This window comes from Camponotus vicinus, unplaced genomic scaffold, assembly GCF_025532165.1.
Source record: "Camponotus vicinus isolate PSW18456_S1 unplaced genomic scaffold, iyCamVici1.0 SCAF_8, whole genome shotgun sequence".
NCBI classification, from domain to species: Eukaryota; Metazoa; Arthropoda; class Insecta; order Hymenoptera; family Formicidae; genus Camponotus; species Camponotus vicinus.
Genome location: NW_028141980.1, coordinates 4,181,291 through 4,193,192, shown reverse-complemented (window position 1 = coordinate 4,193,192; position 11,902 = coordinate 4,181,291). Strand labels below are relative to the sequence as shown.

General features: G+C 41.6%; 1 protein-coding gene across 1 annotated transcript; it reads right to left on the bottom strand.

Annotated features, from left to right (window-relative positions):
- Nucleotides 1-7,882: 7,882 nt before the first annotated feature.
- On the bottom strand, nt 7,883-11,611 carry LOC145976311 (uncharacterized). Its single transcript, XM_083107376.1, has 3 exons — nt 9,879-11,611; nt 7,955-9,804; nt 7,883-7,908 (listed from the first exon to the last, which is right to left on the bottom strand). Exons 1-3 carry the CDS (start codon nt 10,955-10,957, stop codon nt 7,883-7,885), a joined length of 2,955 nt encoding a protein of 984 aa, XP_082963502.1. The 5' UTR covers nt 10,958-11,611.
- Nucleotides 11,612-11,902: the final 291 nt, after the last annotated feature.

The following is an 11,902-nucleotide window of genomic DNA, read 5'->3' as shown; positions in this document are numbered from 1 at the left end:
GTTTCTTGCATCATTGTCCAGTATATCGGCTAGCCATTGCCGTTTTTCATGCCCTTTAACGTACACGAGAGGTGACGCATCATCATCCTCCCCCGTTGCACCCATCACCGCTGTCGTAATTAAACGTTTCGATTTCCAATATGAAACGTGTCCATCATTCCACGATAATCCATGGTGATTTTTCATCAACCATAAAACCTGACATCTCTCAGATTTTGTGAGCATGTGCCATGGTTCGGGACATGTAAAAATATAATGAGAAAGTACGGATCCCTTTCTCAGAACAGCAGCTTCCTTCACGACAAAATTTTTCCCAACGATAAATCCTTGTAGATCCACAAACGTTGGCACAGCCATGATGACAAGATCCGATCGCAGACTGATGTCGATCGTCAAACATCTCAATCTTTTATATTTTTTCATATGCAATGGAGGGGATATTTGCTGACTTATGTAATTTTGCGGACTACATTGGTCAATGGATTATATTCGACAACCCGATCGTGCAAGATGAGGCAGTAGGCGGTAGTATTCGCCGGTATATTTTCCCTGCATTCAAACTCTATTCTCACGTCCACGGTAGCAGTTTTGACAGACTCGTTTTGTCGCGAGCAATCAATGACCGCGAGAGGACCGCAATGTAGAAACTTTGAAATGGTTAATAGCGTTGCATTATCATCGCATCCATAATAAGATTTGCGAAAACGAGAGTACATGTTGAATAGAACGGCGAATCTATTTTTTTCAAAATCTAAATTTAAATCATCATAGGGATAAAATTCCGAGTTTAAATAGAGTTTAACGTTGGTTAATTTGCAGTCATCGAATAATGTAACATCTTGTGACACTGAATTCTTTTTACCAGTTTGCAATGCAAAGATCACGTATCGTGGTTTCTCTAGCTGGGAGGCGGCTTTCACGGTCCATGAATGCTTAGTCGTGCTATGCAGCAGAGGAAATTCGTATAGATCCCAAGATCTGAAACTCATATTCAAGTATCGTCCGCTTTCCAACATTCGCAACATCGACAATTTATTAATCTCGTTCAATATTACATGAGGCATACGCCACTGTATCTTGAGTAATTCAATCTCTGCCTCCGACGATGGGTGTCCGAATAGACAATTATTATCGTTGCGCGAACGTATCAAAATCAATTCGTGACGAGCGTTAATCACAACGCGTTTATAATCTTCGCAAAATCCCAGCAGCATGTTGAGCGGTACACAATAGTTGAAATAATTTTTGTCACCATTGTACGTCAAATCCCACGCAGCGTTCTTCAAGTTTATACTTTTCTGGTGCGTTAGAGAGACATAATTTTTGAGCGTCGAAGTTATTCCAACATTTCTGTTGCGATCAATCTCTACTCCGTCGAGTTCGTATCGAAGCTCATCAAACATGAATGCGACGCAATTGTTTCCCAATACAACCTTCATTTCGTCATTCGCTTTACGCACATTAAACCTTCCCTCGATGTAAAGAAAGCTTTCGCACGGTAACGTGTACAAATCCTGATGTTGTATAGGTATTCGTATCTCGTCGCTGTATCCAAGCATCGTATTGGCGTACGGATTGTATGTATGAGTCTCAATCTTGACGATGCGATCGTCAAAGACTGGTTCACCTCCGATATTCAAAATATCAATCATTCTTTTCGTACGATGAATCCCAATGATTTTAAAAATTCACGATTCAACGCGCTCAGCTTCTTCTTAATGGCTATCTTATTATTGTCACCCGATACCGCAATAGTATTGTCCCTCGTAAAAGTATTGTCTCTCGCGTGCTCCGTTTCGTTCAGCACGAGCATACTATGTTTGTCGCCGCCGTATATGCAATCTTACGGTAATTTCCTCTCCTCGAAAATCGAGCAATCGACCTCTTTGATCCACAATACGTATTGTTAAATCCGTAATGCTCCGTACGATGATCGGCAGGTAAATGATCTGTGCCGGCGTTTCCGATATCTTATATCCTGGTGGTACGCTCGGTGAAAATTCATGTATTGTGTGTACGCGCATGCCATTGCTGTACGCACCAGTAGTCATGTTACATTCTATACGAATAATATTTACGTTTATAATATTAACTGGTTCGTCCGATTCGTACCACTCGCGAGGTTGCAATATACGATTCGATGAGAATCCAAGCAAGGATCCTACATTGTTGGGTTTGGTAAAGTTTATTCTGTAGGCACATTTGATTTCGCTCTTTAGCGTGCTATGATTGGCGCGGAGCGCTATTGGATATTCCTCATCATAATCGTTTTCAACATCTCTGGAAAGGTGTTCATCTTGCAAAATTGCACGTTTGAGATAGTCATTTATAGCGTGCAATTCGTACGATCCTTCGGGAATCGTAATTTCCTTGTCGTCGTTGCCAAAGTAAAATTTATTATTCAAAAAATTTACGTTTGGAATCGTATGATAAGTTTCAAAATCCGTTAATCCAAGCTCGTAATCGGCATCAGTCAAATCTATAGCGGGAAAATAGCTTACAGCGAGAACGCTGCTTCTGCCAGTCAACGTAAGTGTCAGTGACATGTCGAACGAATACTGAGTCATGACGATGGATTGTCAGGCTTTAAATTGATCGTCGACTGTTTGAAGAAATTTTAAACACAACTGTCCACAGATGCTCTGATTGTAACTTTGATAAGATGCATAATTGTATTCAATTTTCACTCGTCCGAAATATCGCACAAGTTCCTTGGGTGGTCGAAGGTTTCCAAAACTGTCGAAATATACGATACGATCTCCCCTCTTTGCGTACGCTACCCAATGAGTACCGGGACCATCAACGTCATCCAAATTGACGATACCGCTCTCGTTTCGTCGTACACTGCTTATTGGTAAATTATTGCGCATGAAAACACCTCTAAAGAACGGTATGTGCATACGTTTCGCCAATTGTTCCAATTGCACGTTAGTTGTCGCACCCGTAGGCATTTTTAATGTTTTTTCGACGTTTTTTTTTTTCTCTTAGACTTTGTTGAGAATCCCTGTCCACGCTTGTACGGAGCAAGATAAAGTCCGCGACCTTCCATAGCGCGATTGTGACGCTGCAACTCTTCCAGCTGACGTTGCGCCGCCTTGCTATCGTTTACCGCCTTTGCGATTCCCGCCGCACCGCCGGCCAAAGAACCGACAACTCCCAACAACGGTAAAAGTGGTAAAATACCACCGCGTTTCGCTACTGGAAGTATTCGTTTTTTCCTCCTCTTTGTCGTCGATGACTTTTTCATCCCCATGCCGAGTTTTGTCTTTGCCTTCATTGTCGCCCAAACAGTCGTAGCGGCTGCTCTTTCACCAAGAGTCGAATCCCTCGCGGTAATGCGTTCTCGCGCTCTTGCAGCTAGTATGCGATCCGCGACGTGTCGTTGACCGAGGTCGTTGCTTCGCGAGTAAGCAATGTCGTGCTCGCGACAAGCGGTGTCCAATGGATTGATGCCTCGATCGCCTCTAGCCAATCGTTTCTCTAATCGAGTTCCCGGGCCGCAAAACTGATAACCGGGAATATGTAATTCGATGGGAAGAGCGTTTATCGCACGATTTAAGAGACCGCTACCTCTTACGATTCTCGCTGACATTCGTAGCAATTTTTTATTAATGGTGGTGGACCGTCGATGTGTGTTCGCATCCACGGCTGATTGTAATGTCGCATGCACGAACGATATTGTCGAACCTCCGAATCAGCCTTTATATATTCTGGAAGCTTGTCCCACAATCGTTCCACGTAATCACCAAAATTTTGTAGTAAAACAATCTTTGGGATATACTGCAGTTGTTCGGCGGTAAGCCGGAAAATGTCTCTTTCATCCGACAGAAGGAGAAACATTTTGATACTGAACGGTTTCGAGTTGAGACACCTCTATAAATAGGTCTCCCCCCTCGTGATCATTCGCAAAATTGATTCGAAAGAGAAAACATGCGGTTCGTGCGACAAGCGCGGATAATCAAAGTATCAAATTTCGACGATAGACTAATATCGGAGAAAAAAGTACGCAAGCATGGAAACATGCTACCGACTACTATACGCGGTATCGTTTGCGGCCCTTCAAACTGCGGTAAGACAAACGTGTTGATTAGTTTGATAGAAAGTCCGTACGGTGTACGTTTCGAGAACGCGTACGTATACTCGAAATCGCTTCAACAACCGAAATATAGATACTTGGAAAATTTATTAGCACCTATAGACGAAATTGGCTATTTCACATTCTCTAATAACAGCGATGTCATTCCACCGAGCGAGGCGCTTCCGAATTCCATCTTTATCTTTGATGACGTGGCATGTGACAAGCAAGATACGATAAGAGAATACTTTGCAATGGGTCGACACTCGAGCGTCGACTGTTTCTATCTTTGTCAAACGTATGCCAAGATACCTAAGCATCTTATACGCGATAATGCGAATCTTTTGATTTTATTTAAACAAGACGGCACAAACTTGAAACATGTATACAACGATCATGTAAATACCGACATGTCTTACGACGATTTCCGCGCATTGTGTCAGAAATGTTGGCAACGCAAATATGGCTTCGTAGTCATTGATAAAGACAGCACGTTGATCAATGGACGATATAGAAGAGGATTTAATGATTTCGCGATACCGTAAAGCGATCAGTCGTCATCGACACATTGATCAAGCATCATGAACGACGATCGTGAAAAGATTGCGATAGAGATTGCAAAAATGAGCGAATCAATTCGCAAAAAATATCGCGCTTTGAAAACTGGTAAAATGGAGGAAGACGTTGCATTGGAAAGACAATTTAAGCCAATTACCGAACCTTTAAAACAGCTTATCGAAAATACTGTGGAATCTGATGCGCCGAAAATTGAACCATTGAGTTTAACGTTTGGAGAGAAGCACGAGGAAAAAATAAAAGAGTCGAAGCAAGGAATAAAGCGAGCACGGATAAATATGCCGATAAACGATTCGCCGATATATTCGACACCGAATCGATCGAAACGAAGGAAACAATTTTCTAATATGGCTACTGTTTCTACTCCGATAAAAGTACAACCGCGTCAAACAATACCATCCCCGTCCGTCGAAGAAATTTATGAGACCACGCCCGATTCGTTTGTAACATCGGTCCGACATGAATTAGAAACGTCCGAAGGTCAGAAAACGTTCCGAGATCATTTTGGTCCACTAGCGCAAAAATATATAGGAGCTATCATGAGTGTTGATAAAAATAAGAGTATGGATTACGTCTACGGTGTTAAATTTACCAGCGAAGGAATGATGCTCGGTGATAAACGTTTCGATGTGGACATGGAAGATAATATAATTATCGATGGAATAAAATATACGGGATCCGAAGGTATCTACGATTTGATTTTTAGAAAATTTCCCAATCATAAAAAATACACTCAAGACGATTTGTATAAATATCAAAGTATATTAAAAGCAACAAATGCGCATAAACGTGACAACAAAGTTAATAATCCTATTAAAAGTAACAAAGGATACAAGTACAAATATATAATTGCACCATTATTCCCCGATAGAAAGGTGGGAAGAGGTATAGACGCGCCGCACACCATGACGCTAAGCGACAACATGATCGATTACGTGCATTGGAACGATCCCAACGAATTGGTAGATCGTTTGCGATTGCTGGACGCCTCGCGTCGAGCCGGCAACAATGCTCACGACAATGAAATCTTGTCAATTATCGAAGAACTTCGCGAGGCTGGCATTATTATAAATTAAACTATGCGTCAACGATACATGTCATTCCGTCAAAGTTCTCGGTACCGAAATGTCGATTAATAAATTTGGATTATCGCTCGGAACGTCGAATAATTTGTACTATCAATGGAATGGATTATTGAGAAATTACGTTCGCGATAATGCTCTCTGCCAGACTACTACCGGCTTTGACGCAAGGTCGCGCAAGATTCAACGTGTAGCGCAACCGGAAACTGATACTGACGCCGTCAACAAACGATATGTGGATAAACTTTTGAGAGATCGACAGGGAGAAATTGAGCAAAAAATTATCACGCTTGAAACACACGTGCAGGCGCTACGAATAATGATGGATGAGATAAAGAATGTGCTGAGATATGCAACATCTGACTCGACACAGTAAACGAGACATACTAATATCGCAATATTAATTATGCCTCGATCAAACGTGCGAAAGAAGATAAACACCTCCGAAAAGCGACAACTTGTCGAGGAACTACATGCTCCGGCGAGAAGAAATTTTCCACGAAGACGCGTCATTGTATGCGGATACGACGATCTGTGGCAGGCGGACGTGGTCGACATGCGTTCGTATTCTCGACTCAACAAGGGTCATAAATACATACTCACAGTTATCGATGTGTTGAGCAAGTATGCGTGGGCCGTACCGCTCAAGAGCAAGAGCGGAAACGAAATGTCCGAAACGATCGCAAAGATTATTGGAGACGATAAAAGGTGTCCGAAAAATTTTCAAACCGACAGAGGAAAAGAATTTTACAACGCGAGTGTGCAGAAACTCATGAAGAAACACAACATTAATCATTACTCGACGTATTCCATTATGAAAGCCTCGGTCGTGGAACGATTCAATCGTACTTTGAAAAACAATATGTGGAAAATGTTTACGCTCAACGGAAATTACAAATGGATCGACGAGCTATCTCGACTCGTTGCAGAGTACAATACGCGAAAACATCGCACCATCGGTATGAGACCTGCCGACGTCACTCCAGCGATCGCCGAAAAACTTTTAAATACGGTGTATAGCAACGTAAAAATTGCGGCTCCGACAAAATTTAAAGTAGGCGATTCGGTACGCGTAAGCAAATACAAGACCATCTTTGAAAAAGGTTTCACACCTAATTGGACGACCGAAGTTTTTAAGATTGTCGAGGTGCAGAAAACTAATCCCGCGACATTCATACTCCAAGATTCGCGTGGAGATCCCGTCGCTGGAGGATTCTACGAATACGAATTACAACGCGTCGCTAATCCCGACGTATATCTCGTGGAAAAAATTTTGCGGGAAAAGGGTGATGACGTATACGTGAAATGGTTGGGAATGGATAAATCATACAACTCTTGGATACATAAAAATAGTGTATTATAAATATTTATTAAAATAATATACATATAAACTATATAAATAATTTAATATATAAATATTTAATAATATAAAAATATATAAAGTGTATTAAATATAAAAATATATACATGGTTATGTACAAAATATACAATTAATAATAAATAAAATATACATTTATTTACAATGGTATTCTATAATGTCCCCACGGTAACGTATCGGTGGTTTCGGGTACGATATACCGCTTATCGTCGTACGGACTCAGAGCAATTTTCGTCTCGCAGATCGTGTATACTTGGTGCAGTTTAGATCGTATACACGACTGCTGACGCGTCATTTCAATTTCTTCTTTCAAACACCGCATGTAGTCGTCAAACGTTATCGTTCTCGCAACAACGTTACTCTTGACACCTTTAACTTTCTTCGTGTCCTTTTTTCCATTCACTCGTAACGCGTACATCTTTGCTCTGAGCCCGACGAATTCGGTCATTATGGTACCGTTGTTTTCGTCCTTCATCAGGCCCGGTACCTTTTTATTTACAAGCGGTATACCATACGCATTATCCACTGCATAATCGCTCGTGTCGAATCTGATGATATCGCGCTTCATATTCTCATACACATCCGCACACTCAATGTGATATATGAGACTATCCGTATCGGTGTACATTACCTGGCATTTGTCGCGATACATTGGCGTCATATACTCGTGATGAAACTCGTACAAACATGTCTTGGATATGTCGAGTATGCACATACCCACGTAAATCGGTTTGTAGAATTTCACCTCGAGTTTGCGCAATTCCACAGCGATTAAGTTTTCTGAAAAAACGCTTCTGCTGTGGAAATTTGGTTTCGCGATCATTGCCTCTGCACCGTACCGACCATCCCACTTTGTTAACAATTTAACATCGACACGATTGCGCACATTTTCCATCGTTTTACCAAACACTGCATTGTTCATTAATTTATATAAATTTTTTTCGAAATCATTTTTAGCCAATGTTCTAAAATGTGTATTTAATTCTATGTAATTTCGAAGCCACGGAGATTGTGAAAACTGTAAAATTCGATGTATTTTTGTTACGCGAAGACCGTGACGCGTACACTGCTGCAGGTTGCGATAGTGTATCACGTAACGCTTCTTATCGTATAGCGTTGCAAGCAGTTTAAATTCCCGCTTGCCAGGTGGTTTGTCGCGTGTCGGGCAAAACGGCAGGTCAGTGTGCGCATCGTGAAGATGTTGCGGGTACTCGAGGTCCACTTCGAGGACATAGCCTGTAGGCGAATCTAGCGTGATGGATGATACATCAAAATTGGTCACATCGTCGACCCATTGAAAATTGGCGTAAGGCAACGGTTGACACATTGCCCATCCGTACAAATTATTTACATCAAAGTACATCAAGTACGATGATGGTTTCGATGGATCGTACGACTCCATGTACTTGTTATTAGCGCGAGCGTATCTACCCGAACATTGACTCAGACCGCCGCGTATACCACGTTCGATGAACATAACCATGTCGATGTCAGTAAGCAGCTCGAACGTGATCTTGGTATGTTTCAACATGGCGTCCCACGTGTATCCGGGGAGAGTATAGTAATACGCGGGGTCGAGTCCGTAACTTTCGATACATTTATCTCGAAAGTTTTCGAAAATGTCGGCTAATAACAAGACATCAATTTTAAGATATAAATCGCTATATTCTCCTAGCGTTCGAATGGAGAATCGCGTCCAGATGTTCTCGGCGTGCGCGTAATCGCTCTCGGATACAGTGTCACCGGTCAAGGAACTGTAAAACGATTCGCGCGGTGGTAAACACGTATCTTGCAACCTCTCTACAGAGTCGATGTATTCGTACGGAAATACACCTTTTCGCGTTAACAAATTGAAATTTTCTGTTGATAAATTTTGAAATTCTGATTTTAAAATTTTGAGTTTATCTTTGTCCAAAAACGATGCCAATTTGTCGAGACTCGATGCGAGAAATTTGAATGAATCGATGAAACGTAATTTTACATGATTTTTTGATTCTTCATCCATACAAACATCTTTTGTAAACGAAATATATTTCTCTTTTGTTATCGGAAGTAACTCGATTTTCCCTTCGAACGATGTGGCTATTTCCTCGATAATGAAATGTGAATCATAACCGGATAAATTGTGAAAAACTATGGGAATACAAAAAGATTCTTTATAATTTAAATTGCAATTTGAGTGTGCTGGACCTCTGTACCGCCCGGTCAGATGGCAATGATCGCGAACGCGTGTATCGTCTTGCACGAACGGTTTTTCGCATATATGACATTGAGTGGCGCTATGGAATTTCTCCCACTCTTCGGACGTCAAATTTACCATGGGGACATTTGTTTTTAAAATATTTTTTACACGTAACGCTAAATTTTTGAGGTCTGCGGCGAACCATGCTATACAATCGGCGCTACGACGCGAATGATATGCCGATAAAGATTCGTCGTATGAACAATGTACATAATAAGCTAAACTAAATACTTGGTGATGTTGATATGCGTTTTTCTCTTCTTCCGTCTTGGCCAGAACGCATTCCAGGTCGGCGTAGACCACAAATGGAAGCCGCTCCTTCCGATTAAAGTTGTTGAACGATAACCACTTGTCCTTATCGCTCGGCAATCGGACAGCGCAATCATTCATCTTTCCACAGTCGACCGTATGCGACTGCAACTTGGTGTCCGAATTAAAATAATGCAGGCATCTGTAAAAGAAAAATTTTTTTTAGATTTATATACAATTTGCTACATAACTTATAATTATTCAAATTAAACTTACCGATCGCAGATATATTTTGGATTCTTGTGTTTGCTCAATTGTGAGCTCACGAGCCGGGATAAATTCTTAATCCAAGTGAAATGTCCGACGCTGTTGTCGTCTTCAATGTACAGCAAGTTGATATGCTTATCCCGCTTCTGCTCCGTAAGACGCATCGGGACAATGCTGTTCTTGTCTTCGATGCTGTACACATTTATAGAAATGTCATTGGCAAGTTCAAAATTTTTTATTTGGTTCACAGTCACTGGAAACTCAATGTTCTGGAGATTCAGCACTGTCGTGTAATGCGGGTACGATGATTCCCGATTCGTGTCTCTTTCGGCGGGGTATAGGGCGGCGACCACTGTCCACGCGAAACACGCATTGTCTTTAGATTGTACATTAATCACCGCTCTTTTCAACATAATCTCCCGCGATAATTTGATGTGACACCCCGCACGCATAGGATTATACTTATTTATATTTACAGTTAAATTTAGTATTCGCGACAAAGCCCACCCGCTATCGCGTTCCTGAAACTCTTCCAGAGACGCTAGGGTGGGTTCGATAACACGCCGTTCGTACCACTCGCGTAAATCGGATGTGCGAAAGAGTTCATAGTTTCGCGTATTGATACTTTTGTTGGCGTGTTTATCCCCAGCCACGAATTCACCGTTAAATATAGTGTTCACTTTCACATTACAGTGTTTTTTCATAACGTCCTGCACATGTTCTATCACTATGTCTTTGGCGTCATCGAGAAATTGGCGAGGTTCAATGTGATTATAGTTTATCACCGCACCAGTCGATACGCGACTCTCGAACGCCGTATCAATCTCGCGCCACACAAGTCTATTTTGACGCGCGCTACATCCGGCACCCGCGTGTACGAAACGTCCACGTACCGAATTTTTCAACCCTTCGAGGCGCGCGATCCGAGCAATCAGCGATTGTCGATTTCCGATCGATAATCGCGGTCGCTTGATGCGACTTTGCTCTTCCAACGACTCGATGTATTGGTCGCATCGTTGTTCCCACACAATGTAATCTTCCAGCGAATCAATCAATGTGGATTGCTCTCGCAAATTTTGTTCCTCCATATTGTAACACACTTGCGAAATGCGCTTCCCAATGATAGTTCCGGATGTACTTTAGCAAAATTACTGGCGGGGCGTGCCTCTTGATCATGATTTATATACTGTCTCGTGCATATCATCGAACATTCTAGAATGATTTCATCTTAAAAAATTCCCCGGAATAGCGTGTGCAATTTAACCTTGATAATTTCATGTTTTGTCACGTACATTTGAAAAATCTGATGTGGTTGCATCGGGAGCAGCCGTAAAACGGCGCTTGATTTTAGCACATTTAGCTAAATCTTTGTCTAGGGGTGATGTGCGTTTTAACCTTGGCGGTTAATCTTTGTTCCGATGCACATCTTAACCTTGAAAATTTCGCGTTTTGTCACGTACATTTGAAAAATCTGACGTGATTGCATCAGGAGCAGCCGTACATCGACGCTCGATTTTAGCGCATTCAGCTAAATCTTTGTTCTGATGCGCAATTTAACCTTGAAAATTTTACGTTTTGTCACGTACATTTGAAAAAATCTGACGTGGTTGCGTCGGGAGCAGCCGTACATCGGCGCACGATTTTAGCACATTCAGCTAAATCTTTGTCTAGGGGTGATGTGTGTTTTAACCTTGACGGCATGATTTATATACTGTCTCATGCATATCATCGAACATTCTAGAATGATTTCATCTTAAAAAATTCCCGGAGTAACGTTTGCAATTTAACCTTGATAATTTCGCGTTTTGTCACATACATTTGAAAAATCTAACGTGGTTGCGTCGGGAGCAGCCGTACACCGGCGCTCGATTTTAGCGAATTCAGCTAAATCTTTGTTCTAGGGATGATGATGTCATCGCAGCCGTATATCGGCGCGACAAAATTTTAGAGGAAATTAAAATGTCGTGTCAGCAATAATCCCCTCTACATTGCAATTTGCGATACTATTTGAATTGATATTAATTCTAATACGA

Excerpts from the sequence above, each read along its gene's own strand:
- LOC145976311 (XM_083107376.1), bottom strand. The coding sequence starts at position 10,957 with ATGGAGGAACAAAATTTGCGAGAGCAATCCACATTGATTGATTCGCTG. Across the intron at positions 9,805-9,878 it reads CCAAAATATATCTGCGATCG|ATGCCTGCATTATTTTAATT; the intron begins GTAAGTTTAATT and ends TTTCTTTTACAG. Across the intron at positions 7,909-7,954 it reads ATTGTTAACAAAGTGGGATG|CAGAAGCGTTTTTTCAGAAA; the intron begins GTCGGTACGGTG and ends AAATTTCCACAG.